This window comes from Onthophagus taurus, chromosome 11, assembly GCF_036711975.1.
Source record: "Onthophagus taurus isolate NC chromosome 11, IU_Otau_3.0, whole genome shotgun sequence".
Lineage (NCBI taxonomy): Eukaryota > Metazoa > Arthropoda > Insecta > Coleoptera > Scarabaeidae > Onthophagus > Onthophagus taurus.
In genome coordinates, this window is record NC_091976.1 from 31,246,182 (window position 1) to 31,263,069 (window position 16,888).

The 16,888-nt window shown below is 31.9% G+C and overlaps 2 protein-coding genes across 4 annotated transcripts; both read right to left on the reverse strand.

The window, feature by feature from the left end:
• Positions 1 to 36: 36 nt before the first annotated feature.
• Positions 37 to 5,001, reverse strand: LOC111423488 (KICSTOR subunit 2-like). 2 transcript variants are annotated; one of them, XM_023056726.2, is made up of 8 exons: positions 4,533 to 5,001; positions 4,339 to 4,476; positions 4,138 to 4,286; positions 3,811 to 4,087; positions 3,571 to 3,752; positions 3,399 to 3,513; positions 306 to 404; positions 37 to 238 (listed from the first exon to the last, which is right to left on the reverse strand). In XM_023056726.2, the coding sequence occupies exons 1-8, from the start codon at positions 4,611 to 4,613 to the stop codon at positions 68 to 70; spliced, it is 1,212 nt and encodes a 403-aa protein (XP_022912494.2). In that variant the 5' UTR covers positions 4,614 to 5,001; the 3' UTR covers positions 37 to 67. The 2 variants fall into 2 exon arrangements, with proteins under 2 accessions (XP_022912494.2, XP_022912491.2); XM_023056723.2 differs by having other exon boundaries at positions 3,571 to 3,764.
• A 503-nt stretch (positions 5,002 to 5,504) lies between these two features.
• Positions 5,505 to 16,103, reverse strand: LOC111420277 (cilia- and flagella-associated protein 70-like). Of its 2 annotated transcripts, none has more exons than XM_071200238.1 (12): positions 12,764 to 16,103; positions 12,526 to 12,709; positions 12,322 to 12,474; positions 11,889 to 12,130; positions 11,722 to 11,837; positions 11,475 to 11,670; positions 7,615 to 8,691; positions 7,433 to 7,566; positions 6,924 to 7,380; positions 6,164 to 6,870; positions 5,975 to 6,109; positions 5,505 to 5,922 (listed from the first exon to the last, which is right to left on the reverse strand). In XM_071200238.1, the coding sequence occupies exons 1-10, from the start codon at positions 12,896 to 12,898 to the stop codon at positions 6,394 to 6,396; spliced, it is 3,171 nt and encodes a 1,056-aa protein (XP_071056339.1). In that variant the 5' UTR covers positions 12,899 to 16,103; the 3' UTR covers positions 5,505 to 5,922; positions 5,975 to 6,109; positions 6,164 to 6,393. The 2 variants fall into 2 exon arrangements, with proteins under 2 accessions (XP_071056339.1, XP_071056338.1); XM_071200237.1 differs by having other exon boundaries at positions 11,889 to 12,232; positions 12,292 to 12,474.
• Between the last annotated feature and the right edge of the window lie 785 nt (positions 16,104 to 16,888).

Here is a 16,888-nt window from a genome sequence, read left to right on the forward strand (position 1 = left end):
TTAAATAAGGTTAAAAAATTTTAATAAAAAATTAAATCAAATACTACTTATTTATTTAATTATGAGATTATTTAAGAGAATCTTTTAAGCTAAGAAACACTTTTGAACATCTTAAATTTATACACAAATCGGATATAAAGTTGTTGATGTAAAGATCTTTTTCGGTACGTTTACTTTCAAATATTAAAACGATATAAACTGTGGGTTCTATTATGCATAAAACATAAGTGCAATGTTCCTAGAAAATGAAATTCGTAAATTTATAAACATTTCACTTAGTTTAAATAATCCAAAAAGGTACTTACTTGAACGATGTATTTAAATATAATTCTATCATTAATCGAAAGATCTTGAGATACATCCGTTATCATTTGAAGTATCATATCCAAATTGGAGCATATTTTCTTAAATAAAGACATAAATTATACCCATTATACTCTATTTTTTTAATTCGGAGGAGTGTTTTCGAATTGAAGCGCCAAAAAGAAGGCTTGCTATTGGTCAGTTTTAAGCAAAAATTACACTAGGAAAATTCGAGATGTTGCCGGTCGCCTAGAAACATTCGGGTTTAGCCGCAAGGCTCAACAACTAAACCCGAATGATTCTAGTTTTAGGTCTTGTGTTAGTTCTAGTGATAGTATAAAACTAGAACCAACACTAAACCGAGAACTAGAAACGTTTGCGTTTAGCCGCACGTGTCTCAAAACGGCTAAGCGCGAATGATTCTAGTTCTAGGTCTTGTGTTAGTTCTAGTGATAGTGCTAGTGTAATACTAGAACTGACACTAGACCGAAAATTAGAAGTATTCGGATTTAGCCGCACGTCTCTTAAGACGGCTAAACCCGAATGATTCTAGATCTAGTCTTGTGTCGGTTCTAGTGATACTATAATACTAGAACTGACACTAGATCGAGAACTAGAAGTATTCGGATTTAGCCGTACGTTTCTCAAGACGGCTAAACCCGAATGATTCTAGTTCTAGGTCTTATGTCAGTTCTAGTGACAGTGCTACTGTAATACTAGAACTGACACTAGACCGAGGACTAGAAGCATTCGGATTTAGCCGCACGTCTGTCAAGACGGCTAAACCCGAATGATTCTAGTTCTAGATCTTGTGTCAGTTCTAGTATTACAGTAGCACTGTCACTAGAACTGACATAAGCTGATTTAGCCGCACGTCTTTTGAGACGGCTAAACCCGAATGATTCTAGATCTAGGTCTTGTGTTAGTTCTAGTGATAATGCTAGTGTAATACTAGAACAGACACTAGATCGAGAACTAGAAGCATTCGGATTTAGCCGCACGTCTCTTAAGACGGCTAAACTCGATTGATTCTAGTTCTAGGTCTAGTGTTAGTTCAATAAAAATATGCAATATGTAACTACGCCCTGTTTTTTATTGTGTTTAAACAAATAAGTAATTAAATTTTGCAACTACAGTGGAACCTCGCTTAATGATCGATATTTCGCATAACGAGTGACACGCATAGGGGAAGTCCCTTATTCTCGTCATTAGGTGGAGCGTTGTTTCGCTTAACGAGTATTTCGCATTACGAGTAAGATTCTGGAACGAATTATGCTCGTTATGCGAGGTTGGGTTGGGTTGGAAAAAGAAATTGAACAACACGTCTGACCCAGAAGCCGCTGCTCCAGAATATGAAAGAAGAAAAAAGTATAAACCATACAAAGCGGCGCTAACTCATTATTTACGTGCCGCAGATGTCAATCTAAGATTAGAATTCTGTAGATGATATTTAGAAAAATTAAATCATCTGCTGTTTGTTCAAAATGTCATCTGGACCGATGAAGTCTCTGAGTGTTCAAAGAAGATTCGGGTTCAATGTATGGTGTGACGTTTTAGGTAATAGAATTTTGGCATATACAGGTGTCCGGAAATGACGTGTAGCAACGCAAGACCACAAGTACCTTAACTAAAAATATGATGATTTAACTCAACTTATCTATATACAAAATTACTTAGTTTAGTCGCTAGAGGGATTTAAAAGTATGTTTTTTAAATAAATCGAAAAATCCTCAGTGGATTTTATTCATTTTTTGGTCATGCATTTGTATCAGTAGACTACAGCTATTTGTAGAATAAGCTGTAATTTCGAAAATTATAGGGTGTTTAAAAACTTTGTCACAATAAACTATGCATCCATATCTGTCTAACCCAATGTACAAACACTACCATTTTTTTTCTGAATAGTTACTTTAATTTAGAAACTATTTTCTCTCTTACAAAATTTCAGTTGGGTGAACGGTTAATTAATAAATTATTAATAATATTAATTAATTTTAAAAACAAAAACAGTTTGTCGTTTAAACTTGACGGTAGTATTTATATTTGTCATTTTGCGATTTATCTTTAATTCATCATGAATTTTCAAAGCCCTCTAGCGACTAAACTAAGCAATTTTGTATAAAGATAAGTTTAGTTAAATCATCATATTTTTGGTCAAGGTACTTGTGGTCTTCCGTTGTACACGTCATTTCCGGACACCTGTAGTATCTACCATAAATCTTAAAGTCAGGTAAATACCTCATTATATTAAGGCAGCACATTGAGCCTTTGATCGACAATAATTTGCTATTAAATATGTCTCAAATGATATATTTTCAATATGATGGAGCACCAGCACATAATGCCAGAGTTATTAGTGAATTTTTAAATACTGCTACAAACTTTGGCAATAATTGGAAACAATGTTTTTCATCATGGTATTTATCACCATAACATGGTGGTTATCACCATAACAACATTAAGTTTTAAATACATACATTAGTTTTAAATAGAACAAAATGAATTTTTGTTAATTATTCAATAACTATCAGAAATATACCTCACAAACTATATACATTTGTTATCAGAAGAAAATAACAAATTATTTTACGTCATAGCCAGTTATGGTGTCCATTTAAAAAAATAAAGTTACTTCTAAAATCTCGAAAATAAAAGATGGGAAAAAAATTCTACCTACGCCACTGAGTTCTTCGTAAAAAGTGGCCCATATAATGTTTTATTTATAATATTCCATCTTTGATAATAAGTAAGATATTTGCGATTGTCGTTTTCGCAAATTTTTCAGTTTTTGCCGATAGGGCGAAAACAAAAGACCATAGCTGTTCGGAGTTTTCGGCATTAGCATTTTCTCGAAAAATGAAATCATGATAAATAAGCTACTTTCTTTCTATCTCATTTAGGTTCGGAGATAGCCTATGAGGACATCGAAATTGGGACACTTGTACAGTTTACTTAAAATCCTTTGTCGTTTGAAAACTCCCGCCAAAAAACAACTTTGAAAAATTACACTGTGTAAACGTGACTTTTCTTTTTTACTCCTCCGAATTAAAAAATAGAATATAGTAGACATTTATAAAAATGAATGAATTTCTTACTTGTGGATAAGATACGATAATTGGGAATGAATCGTTTTCGCTATTTACACAAATAAATTGATTATCTGATACTAATAAAACAGATGCGTCGTATTTCTTATGAAAATAAGCAATTCTATAACAAAAAGAAACTTATTAACGTAAAAAATTAATTCGAAATTATTTCGATTACTTTTGATAGCTATCATATTGCAATTTCGAACATAATTGCTTCATATCCGTCGGTGTAGTTTGTTGTGATAAAATATGATAAAAATATAAGCTAAATTTGCTTATAACAGCTCCCTTTAGTTTTGATAACCACTGGTAAAGAGTTGGCCATTGAATGTTTTTAATAAATCCTAATTTCCACGGCTGAAAAGTCCGCTTTATATCACAATAAAATCAAAAATTCCTTCCTTCTAATATGTACCTCTCTATTTTGTATTTTACTCTCCCATAAAGTTAATCCGGTGTGAGCTCCGTGGATTAAAACTAAACTCGGTAAAAATTGTAGCTTTTGTACTTCAACTAAGGCTTTAAATAAATTTGATAAAATATCACATTCCAATCCAAAAATTGCTTTTATAGACGTCATGCTTATATCAGAAAATAAAGGAATGTTTTGTTCGATTATTGTGGTTATATGGGTTACTAAATCCGCATAGTTGATTACTTTTTGATGACCGATTGTGTAAACATGTTCGTAACTACAAAAATTAATAATAAATTAAGAAAGTTTATAATTTTTTGAACCTACAAGTCAATTAATTGCAATCGTGCGCTTAAAAACTGCGCTATATTTTGGCAATAATTTAAAACACTTTTCTCTTGATTATGAACTTTACAAGAATCTTCCACTTTCTTAATCTCGCCTTTAACACTTTCATACAAACATTTTAGGGAATTCTAAAACAACAGAAATTAAGTTTAAACTTAAAACGTAGTAAAAAAAGTTTACATCTTTCCATAAAAATCCTTTTATTTTACTTTGGAGAAATTCTAGTTCCATATAACTTTTTTCAGCAACGACGAGTTGAGATAATTGCATCATTAGCATATACCAAGGTCCAGATTTTTTTACATGTTTATATTTTTCCTAAAAAAAATAATTTTTTAGGTTATGATTTAATTAAGATAATTTTTATTACTTACAACGTGATCTTTTGCTTTATCGTAATGATTTTGTGATATAAAATTAAAAAAAGTGTGGAGATATGCTTCGTCTTGTTCCATTTCTTTAATATTTAATTATTTAATTTTAATAATATAACCTAAAATTTTTTATTTTTAATTAGTGCCAAGAGATGGAGCCACATAACATCATTTTATTATCAAAAACTTCTTTACATAAAATAACAATAAATAAATAAACATTATTTATCTTGTTTTTCTTGGTTAGCTACCATTGCTTCAATAGTACCAATTAAATCCTTATTTTCAACATTAAACTCTTTACCTTGCACCATACAAAGGTAATATTGATGATTTTTTTTAAATTGTAATTAATCAAAGCTAAATAAGCCCAAGTTTCTGAAAGGCGATTATCACATAGATTCGATTAAATTTTTAAACCTACAAATCAATTAATTGTAATTTTGCGCTTAAAAACTGCGCTATATTTTAGCAATAATTTAAAACACTTTTCTCTTGATTATGAACTTTACAAGAATCTTCCACTTTCTTAATCTCGCTTTTAACACTTTCATACAAACATTTTAAAGAATTCTAAAACAACAGAAATTAAGTTTAAACTTAAAACGTAGAAAAAAAAGATTACATCTTTCCATAAAAATCCTTTTATTTTACTTTGGAGAAATTCTAGTTCCATATAACTTTTCTCAGCCACGACGAGTTGAGATAATTGCATCATTAGCATATACCAAGGTCCAGATTTTTTTACATGTTTATATTTTTCCTTCAAAAAATAATTTTTTAGGTTATGATTTAATTAAGATAATTTTTATTACTTACAACGTGATCTTTTGCTTTATCGTAATGATTTTGTGATATAAAATTAAAAAAAGTGTGGAGATATGCTTCGTCTTGTTCCATTTCTTTAATATTTAATTATTTAATTTTAATAACATAACCTAAAATTCTTTATTTTTAATTAATACCAAGAGATGGAGCCACATAACATCATTTTATTATCAAAAACTTCTTTACATAAAATAATAAATAAATAAACATTATTTATCAGGTTTTTCTTGGTTAGCTACCATTTCTTCTATAGCACCAATTAAATCCTTATTTTCAACATTAAACTCTTTACCTTACATCAAACAAAAGTAATATCGATGATTTTTTTTTTAATTGTAATTAATCAAAGATAAATAAGCCCAAGTTTCTGAAAGACGATTATCACATAGATTCGATTAAATTTTTAAACGTACAAATCAATTAATTGTAATTGTGCGTTTAAAAACTGCGCTATATTTTAGCAATAATTTAAAACACTTTTCTTTTGATTATGAACTTTACAAGAATCTTCCACTTTCTTAATCTCGCTTTTAGCACTTTCATACAAACATTTTAGGGAATTCTAAAACAACAGAAATTAAGTTTAAACTTAAAACGTAGTAAGAAAAGGTTACATCTTTCCATAAAAATCCTTTTATTTTACTTTGGAGAAATTCTAGTTCCATAAACTTTTCTCAGCCACGACGAGTTGAGATAATTGCATCATTAGCTTATACCAAGGTCTAGATTTTTTTACGTTTATAATTATCCTAAAAAAAATTTTTTTAGGTTATGATTTAATTAAGATCATTTTTATTACTTACAACGTGATCTTTTGCTTTATCGTAATGATTTTATGATATAAAATTAAAAAAAGTGTGGAGATATGCTTCGTCTTGTTCCATTTCTTTAATATTTAATTATTTAATTTTAATAATTTTAATAACATAACCTAAAATTCTTTTTTTTTAATTAGTACCAAGAGATGGAGCCACGTAACATCATTTTATTATCGAAAACTTCTTTACATAAAATAACAATAAATAAATAAACATTATTTATCTTGTTTTTCTTGGTTAGCTACCATTTCTTCAATAGTACCGATTAAATCCTTATTTTCAACATTAAACTTTTTAGCTTGCGCCATACAAAGGTAATATTGATGAGTTTTTTTTAAATTGTAATTAATCAAAGCTAAATAAGCCCAAGTTTCTGAAAGACGATTATCGCATAGATTCGATTGAATTAAACATTCTTCGGCGCTTAAAAGATCGTTTTGTTTAAAATAAAATCCACCCGCAAACAACCAACTTTGCGGTGTTGCACTAAACTTGCAAGCGTGTAAAGATAATTGTCGAGCTTTTTGGGAATCACCAATTACGTCGTTTGCCATGGCGCCGTTCATGAAAACAAGGTGAATATCTTCAGGTCTGTTAAACATTTCTAGAACGATGTCGAAATATTTGGCAGCTTCTTCAAATTGGTAGAGCTTTATGTTGCAGTGGCCTATTAATGCTGTAACACCATAATCCTAAATTTGTGAAGAATTATTATTTTTGTTAATGTTTTGAAAAAGTTGCTTACTAATCCTATTAATTTCTCAGCTGTCTCAAGAAATTCTAAAGCTTTTTCATAATCTTTTTGTAAATAAGCTATAACTCCATATAAATACTTGCAAAATCCTTTATGGGTGAATAACGCATAAGACAAAACTTTTTCAGCGTGTTGGTGTAATCTCATTTTTATTAATAACCCGGCAGTTTTTAGAAAAACGTTATCGTCAAGTTTTTCTTCAGACCAAGCTAAATCAGGTGTTTGGCTAAAATAATCCGTTGGATATTTAGTTTTTTGTGCAAGCCCCTTTTTGGCCATATCCCAACAATATTCGGCACCCTCCAAGTTTCCCGTTTGTTTATAAAAAGCGTAAGTGATGATCCAACCTTCAACCCACGTTGGATTTAAACACACCATTCTTAAAAAACACGTTTCACTTTCTAAAATCATCCCTTTATCGAACAACATTAATCCGTACATCATTAATCTTAAATTAATTAAAAATTAAAGTATTAATTTAAATTTTAATTAATAATTACCCAAATTTATGTTCGAAATCTAATTGAACCGTTTCCGTTACACATTCTTTCGCTTTATCAACATCATTTATTTCTAATTGAAAAACGGCGTAATCAAACCAAACGTTTGGATCATCTTCTCGACAACATATTCTCTAAAATGATATTAATAATTAAATGGATACATCATAAATTTATTTTACTTCTAAATAATATCTATCTGCTGTGTTTTGTTCGCCAAGTTCCATAGCTTCTTTAGCATATAATAATAACTTTTCATTTCGTGTTAAGTGTTTATGGTCATCGAAGCTCGCCCCGAAAAGTTGTTGTTCGTTAACAACCCGATTCATATCTCGAATCATATCAACGTAAACATCAGAAACAAACTTTTGGTATTCATTAGAAGATTGGAAGATGTTCTTTTTGTATCCGTATTTTTGAGGAATCAATGTTGATAAACTTCGAAGAATTGAAGTTATGTAAACTTGATAAGCACCCGATTTTTGTATATAAGATTGAAAAGAATCTAAATCGCATTGACAATTTGTTTTATCTTCCAAATAACTTTTATATTGTGCGTTAATGTCTGTAAGGATGGAACGTATCGTTTCGCCGTGAATATCTTGGGCCACCTTAGATGAAATAAATTTTTTTGATAAACTAGGTTTAGGTGCAATGAATTTGCACATATCATCATCTAAATACTCTAAGTGTCGTATCGGTGATAACGGATTAAAAAGTTCTAATTCTAAAATTATGAAAGCTGGGTCTCCAGCATCGTTATAAATTTGTTTACTTGGTGGAGGAGGCGGTGGGGGTGGGGGAGGTAATGATTCCGCTAAATCTTTTCCTTCAACAGGTTCTGCTCCTTTTCCTTTTCCTTTTCCAGATTTACCACTTTTACTATCTTTACCTCCTTTACTACCTTTCCCTCCTTTACCACCTTTATCTCCCTTACCACCTTTACCACCTTTTTCAATAGATTCAACTGGTTTCGGTGGCGGTCTTGGTCTAAAATAAGAATCTTCCAAGCCGGTTTCTTCTAAAATCTCAACTTCCTGATAAGTTCTTAATGGACAAGCAACTCTACATTTTTTAACTCCTGGATAAAGAAGATAACCAGCATCTATATTAGCCATTACGTGCAAAAAATCAATTGTTGAATCATATTCTGTTGGAGGAGCTTCTGTTGATGTCCCACCAGTTTTTGAGGATGCTTTATCTTTTGTATCTTTCTTCTTTTTGGCATCTTTACCAGGTGGTTGATCTTCGACTTGTTGCTAAAAATTAAAATCTTTTTTTTATAAAGTATTAAGCAATATTGTTGCTGTTGAGTAAATCTGTATTTATCAATTAAAATGATGCGTGATATCTGTACAGAGTCAAAAATCCGTGGGCAAAATGGGCAAATTTTAGAAAAAAAGAGTAAAAGTTCAGGTCGTCCAAAGTTAGTTTCTGATAGAAATAAAAGAATATTTGTTAAAATCTGCAAAAAAGGACGAAGAAACATTTTAAGACAAGTTACCGCTGAATGGAATAATGAAACTGGATTAAATATATCAAATGGATTCTTAAAAGTGGATTAAAGGTTTTCTTACAAGCAATAATTAAAAAATGTCGCTTTTAGAAAATTGTTGTTTTATAAGCAAAAGAAAAACCACGGTTAACAGAAAAACAACAAAAAGCCAGGCTCACATGGGCAAAATCTAAACTGTCTTGGTCAGCAGAAGACTTTTCCAGGATAATATTCAGCGATGAATCGAAATTTGCAATAAACATGAGGCATTTCATAAAGATTGTTTAAAACGTTGTGTAAAATTTCCGAAGGGAGTAATCATTTGGGGCTATTTGACAGCTTCAGGATACTACAAATACTACAAAACAGCATACTACCAAGTATCGTGCAGTTAAATGTTGGCAAAAATTACATATTTCAGCAGGATGGAGCAGCTTGTCATACGGCCAAAACTACAAAAAAGTGGTTGGCGATCAAAATATTAATGTTCTGTATTGGCCTACCAACAGTCTTTTTAGGTCTGCAGTTTACTGTAATTTTAGGAAGATATGATTTTGCAAAATTAATGTTCGTGTAACTAGAAAAACCTTTTTTCCTTGGTTTAAACGTAAAGAAGAAGAACAATTTGAATCAGCAAAGTTTGAGTTATTTTAGATCGTTATAAATTTTTTTCTGATTACTAAAATATAGGGTTTGTTCTGATTTCTTATTGTTTTAGAATAAAGCTAAAAATAAACTTTTTTTGTCGTCAAAAAAATTAAATTTACAGTTTCCTGTAAATTATATCTAAAAATTAAAAAAAACATATTTCTGATATTTGAAACAACTACATTTGTTGAACTATTTAATTTATAATTGTTTTATACAAAAGTTGGAATAAATTGCATTATTTCACATTTTTTATTAATATTTAATATTATTATTAAATGATTTAATAAATTATTAATAGATGGCGATCATATATTTTAATTCAAATAAACATAGCAAATTAAACGTATCAAATTAAAAATCTTATTTTTTAAGATGGATTACGAAAATTCTGAAAAGTTTAACATGTTAGAATGTTACAATGAAGTATATTTTATATAAATTTTCAGTAAAATAATTTTTAATTTTTACAGGAAACTGTAAATTTAATTTCTTTAACGACACTAAAAAAAAGTTTATTTTTAGCAATATTCTAAAACAATAAGAAATAGACCTATCTAACCCCATATTTTTGTAATCAAAAAAAAAATAACGAATTTAATAAGCGAATTTATTGGTTGTTTCCATTTAAAAAAACGAAAATTGTCATATCTCAAAATCCAAAACCGAAAAAATTTTTTTGTCTACGTCATCAAATTCTCTGTAAAAAAGTGTCCATATAATGTCTTAGTTATAATACTCCACCTATAATAATAACCAAGATAATTGCACTTGCTGGTTTTACGATATTTTCAATTTTGACCTGTAGGAGAAAAACAAAAGACGATAGCGGTTTGAGGTTTTCGGCATTAGCAGTTTCTCGAAAAACGAGATCATGACATGTAAGCTACTTTTTTTCTAACTCTTATAGTTTTCGAGATAGCCTATTCGGACATCGAATTTGAACCACCCTGTATATGTTGACAAGGCGTCGACGAACGCCTCAGAACACTTGGATTTATAACAAGAAATAGTTTGGAATTTGCTCATATAAACACAATAATAAATCTCTACTTTACACTCTTAAGAAGCAAACATTGTTTGGTCACCATCTTATTTAAAGTACATCACCACCATCGAGAGGGTACAATGTAAATTTGTTAGATTCATGCATTTCCTGGATTTTGATCATTATCCGCCTCGAGGGGAATTGAACTATCCATATCTTTTACATCGTTATGGACTCCAGAGCTGTGAGGACAGAACGAAGTGTATGTCAGGAAGATTTGTTCGGGATGTATCATTTTTCGATGCTTAACTTAACAGTTTGATGAATTGTTGTTATTTGATTTTTCATTGAATGTGTTTTCTTTTTGTTTGTATACATTTTCTTATTGTTATGTCAATTAATGTACGTTCATATGCTTAATTATGTTATTATTATTATTGTGTGACTGAAATTTGAATTGAAAATAGAAAAACTATGGTCACAGCAATCAACTAGACATTTTGGCAGCCAAACCTATTTTTAGTTATAACTTCGTAATGCTGTGTCCCATAATTTTTATTTTCTAGAACAATAACTAGAACAACCCAGAACAACAAAGAAAAACTGATTTTTCCAAAAATAGGGGGCTAGCCAAGCCGAGTTTTTATTTTTTTATTTGCCGCTTTGGAACAATGTAGAACAACTCTAGAACAATCTAGAACAATGAAAAATTTTAAAATCAAAAAATTAGGAGCTAACTTCCTACACTATGGAGGAGATCCTGGAAAATGGAAGATGTAGGTTGTGTCGCCTAAACAGAAGTTATTATAAAGATTTTTTAAATCAGTTTTCATTGTTGGAATTTTTATAATAATGAAAGAGTAGTCAAATTTTCCGGAAGTATATGTATAAATAAAAAATAAAATAATTACTTGAACAGGAGTAATATAGATTTCAACAGGAATTTTTCTATATTTTCCAATTTGTCGATGAAAATTAGCCACTTGGGTTAATCCAAAAAATGACCTTTTAATAAAATTCCATTCAATTCTCGTTGTAGTACTAGAAATAAATGGTTCTATATCAATTTCTGTTGCATTTTTAACGTCTGCTACATCATCTGGAATTCTATAAATAATTACATAATTAAAATTAAAATTGCTTTTAAATGGGACAAACCGGTATGTACTTGGAATTGGTAATTGTTCTTCGGTAACTTTCGGCCATAATTTATATTTAAACTGTGTATTTTCGTTGGTAATTCTACCTTTATTGAATATGATTGGTTCTAATTTCTAAAATCGAATTAGTTATATTTATTTTTACTAATAAAAAAGAAATATTACTGGATGTTCTCCGGGAATTAAACAACATAATTCGTATTGGAAATCTGTGGCGACTAAACTTGGAATATTATAAGCGGATTCGACGGTTAAATGTAATATTGTGCTTGAATCTATGTTTAAAGGTTCCCCTTCTAAAGAGACATTAACTTTTACTTTAAGTAAATTCTCCAAAGATGTTGCGGTTTCATCGAAAACCGGTGGTGATTTTTCGATGCATAAAGCTTCGTCGAAAGTTGAATACCCTAAAAAGATTGGTAATAAATCTAATTTTGCGATTCCCAATAATTGGGGTCCGGTTGGTTTTATCGGTAATGTTAATTGAGAAGTTTCCGCAATTGAAGAAGCTGTTTTTAAAAATTTAATTATGAATCATCGTAATTATTTATATTTTTTTAATCATTACTTTTTTCAGATCCTTTTTTACTTTTTTTACCTTTACCTCCTTTTTCTTTTTGACCTTTCTTTGGAGGTATCTCAGGTGGCGGTGGAGGTGGTTCTGGAACGGTTGGTTTGATTTCTGTGGCAGCAGGTGCTAAAATTTCTACTGCACTAGTATCAACAATACGTTCAGTTTCAGTTACGGATACTAAAAAATTAATATTGTTTAAAAAAAGTTTTTTTTATGCAATTTTCTTACTGGTTAAAGGAGCGGTTATTAATAAATCTCTATCTATAGGATTGGAGAGATCACATGGTATGTCAAAATCAAAATCGGTTTCTAATATATCAAAGCGAAGCACCTGGGTCTTTTCAGATTCAAAAATTGTTGCTCCTTTTAGTTCGAATTTTATTGTTAAATCTGATACGGGATACACCGTTTTCTAAAAATGTTGGTGTTAAATTTATTTTATCTTTAAGTGTTAATTAAAAATTACTATATTTTCATACGATAGTATTCGGATTTGAATTGTATTAGGTGGGGGATCTGGTTCTGGTGGTTCTTGTGGTTCTGGTTCTACTTGTATTTCAACTTTGGATGTAGTTTTTTTTTCTGATCCACCTTTAGCCATTTCTTTAAAATTAATTGACAGAAATTGTCAACAAAATTTTCATAGGTAACAAGATGTGACAAGATGGAGTATCAAAAAAAAATTGTTATCTAATTGTAGACTGAATGTAAAATCCGGGCTAAGTGCCAAATAATTCATTTTTGCGTTAGGTTGTGAAGTACGTGCAATGTACCAAATGCAATTCCGTATAAAGTGGGCTATCATTAGTTTGTTGTGGAACTAGTTTTTAAAAAATCCGCTATGATGCGTGGTGTGCTATGAAGCACCAGCTGTTTGGTAAAAAACGACCGGCGAGACGATAGCAACAAACCGCCCAGCAACAAACTTTTTCCTTTATATTTCCACCTACTTCTAGGGCCCATATCTTTGTTATTTAGAAAGATAGCGAAAAACTAAGCACACGGTTGGAAAGCTTGGTCTTTTCTCTATCCTAAACCGAGTTTTCGTCCGCCGATATGTTGATAATAAGAGCAAGAAAAAATAAGAAAAGTCGCGCTGCATTCAATTTACCTTAAAATTACCAAACTTCACGGCCTTGTGCAGCCGTTACCAGATGGAAATTTAATAAATGGTTTACATATTCGAAAAGAGCTGACCTTGGACTATCTTATCCCGAGTTTTCGTCCGTCAATATCTGTCAGCGTCTGTCAAAAAAACGCCCCTGAAAAGGAGCCTACAGTTGGTAACAAACTTTACTTTTGTATTTCCATCTATGTACTTTTCGGACGGATATCTTTGTTATTTATAACGCTAGCGAAAAACTAAGCACACGGTTGGAAAGCTTGCTCATTTCTCTATCTTAAACCGCTATTTTCCTCCGCCGATATGTTGATAATGAGAGCAAAAAAAAAATAAGAAACGTCGCGCTGCCACGAATTTTTGCCGCGGCTAAACCACGCTTGGGTGAATAACTCTCTTATATGACGTGGAGAAAACTCTAGAACTATATTCATCTTATGGGAAATTTTCTGCTCTTTTTAACGGTATATAACACATTTCAATCACACGTTTGCACAATCGTTTTTCAGCCCAGCAACAAACTTTCCCCTTGTATTTCCGTCTACTTTTCGGTCCAATATTTTCGTTATCTAGAAAAATAGCGACAAATTTGCAGCCCTTATTAGAAGGAAATTCAACAAATGGTTTACATATTCGAAAAGAGCTAACTTTGGCCTGTCTTATTTCGAATTTTCATTTACAGACGCCGTCAATATCTGCCAGCGTCTGTAAAAGAAACGCACCTGAAAGACAACCTACAGGTAGCAGAACGCAATCACTTCTTAACCTAACTTTCTTATATGATGAAGGAAAAATTGGAACAAAGTTTTACCTGAGAGAGAATCCTAACTTCATTTCATGTTGACAGATAATTTTTCATTCACTCTTAATTTATTTAAAACCGTTTAAAAACATATAAGTACGAAGGGTTTCACGGCCGGTGTTAATAAAACTAAAACTAACACTAGCACTATCACTACAACTAACACTAGACCTAGAACTAGAAACTTTCGGGTTGAGCCGTGCGTTTTTTGAAAAAATTTTTGACGTTTCGGGTGCCATGTTGCAACCTTCTTCAGAAAACAAGTTGGAAGCGAACCCGAAAGTTTGTAGTTCTAGGTCTAGTGTTAGTTCTAGTGATAGTGCTAGTGTTAGTTATAGTTTTAGTTTTACGTTTAGAAACATGTTAAACTGTTCAAAAAGGAAAGATTATTTCATGTTACACCTATTTTATCAGAATCTGGAAGAATTTGAGTGATTTTAGACTCGAATTGTTGAATTGTGTTTTGATGGTTTTGAATCTGGTAACGTTACCAACCTTGCATTTTAACTCAGTTCATCAATTTAAAAAACGCGTATGCAAACGCGTAAGCGAAGTGCGTCGGACACCGTTGGAAAGAGCAGAAAATTTTCCATAAGATGAATATAGTTCTAGAGTTTTCTCCCCGTCATACAAGAGAGTTAGTTATTGACCTAAGCGTGGTTTAGCCGCGGCAAAAATTCGTGGTTTAGGTAGTTCATAGCCAGAAAAAAGGATTGTGCAAACGTGTGATCACGGTGTGTCACACATCGTTGGAAAGAGCAGGAAATTTCCCATAAGCTGAATATTGTTGTAAAGTTTTGTCCCTGTCAAATAGGAAAGTTATTAGTGCAAGAAATATTTGCGTGTTTTTATCGGTAGGGGCTTTTTCAGGTGGGTTTTTCTTACAGACGCTGATAGATATTGGCGGACGAAAACTCGGAATAAGATAGTCCAAGGTCAGCTCTTTCCAAATATATAAGCCATTTATTGAGTTTCCATCTGTTAACGGCTGCACAAGGCCGTGAAGTTTGGTAATTTTGAGGTAAATTGAATGCAGCGCGACGTTTCTTATTTTTTCTTGCTCTTATTATCAACATATCGGCGGACGAAAACTCGGTTTAGGATAGAGAAAAGACCAAGCTTTCCAACCATGTGCTTAGTTTTTCGCTAGCGTTATAAGTAACAAAGATATCCGTCCGAAAAGTAGATGGAAATACAAAGGTAAAGTTTGTTGCCAACTGTAGACTTTTTTTCAGGAGCGTTTTTTTTACAGACGCTGATAGATATTGGCGGACGAAAACTCGGAATAAGATAGCCCAAGGTCAGCTCTTTCCAAATATATAAGCCATTTAGTGAGTTTCCATCTGTTAACGGCTGCACAAGGCCGTGAAGTTTGGTAATTTTAAGGTAAATTGAATACAGCGCGACGTTTCTTATTTTTTCTTGCTCTTATTATCAACATATCGGCGGACGAAAAGTCGGTTTAAGATAGAGAAACAACCAAGCTTTCCAACCGTGTGCTTAGTTTTCCGCTAGCATTATAAATAACACAGATATCCGTCCGAAATGTACATAGATGGAAATACAAAAGTAAAGTTTGTTGCCAACTGTAGGCTCCTTTTCAGGACCGTTTTTTTTACTGACGCCGACGAATATTGACGGACGAAAACTCGGAATAAGATAGTCCAAGGTCAGCTCTTTCCGAATATGTAAACCATTTATTGAATTTCCATCTGGTAACGGCTGCACAAGGCCATGAAGTTTGGTAATTTTAAGGTAAATTGAATACAGCGCGACGTTTCTTATTTTCTCTTGCTCTTATTATCAACATATCGGCGGACGAAAACTCGGTTTAAGATAGAGAAACGACCAAGCTTTCCAACCGTGTGCTTAGTTTTCCGCTATCTTTCTAAATAACAAAAATATGGGCCCTAGAAGTAGGTGGAAATATAAAGGAAAAAGTTTGTTGCTGGGCGGTTTGTTGCTATCGTCTCGCCGGTTAAAAAACGAGCTATGTGTCTTGTTACTCTGTGAGTTGTTAGAGGTTATGTTTGGTGATCAGTGCTTGTGATTAGTGTTATTTTGTGGGTTTTATAAATATGGAAACAACTGATTTAACTAAAAAACGTAAGAACAAAGGTGAAGGGAGGCTAGCACAGTTTAATAAGAATCAAAGATCCTGTGGAAGATTACCTGAAAAATAACCACCAGGCGAAGAGGTAAGTTTGTTAGTTTGCACATATTTGGAAAGTTATCTAAAGCTAGGCCCTTTGTTTGATTTTCAGGTACAATGTCAATGCCGTTATGACTGCAAAAATATCGGGCATGATCAAAAACTCAGTCTGTTCAATAAGTTTTATCAACTGGGAGATAATGTTAATCAAAATTCCTACTTAATGGGGCTGATATCTGTTTTCGGTGTTAAGCGCAGGTGCCATGGTTCATATGTGGATCCCACAGCAAGTAGATGCCAGGCATCTGTCATTTTTACTATCCCAGATGGCAAAGGTGTTTGTAAGCAAGTTTGCAAGAAAACGTTTCTCGATGTTTTTGGTATTACAAAGCGTAGGGTCGAAACTCTCGTTAAGGCGATAAAGCGTGGGGACGTTACTTACATTGAGCGGAGGGGAAACAAAATTAGAGAGAGAAAGTATTCAGCAGAAGATGAAAGGCTCATTATTGAGCACATT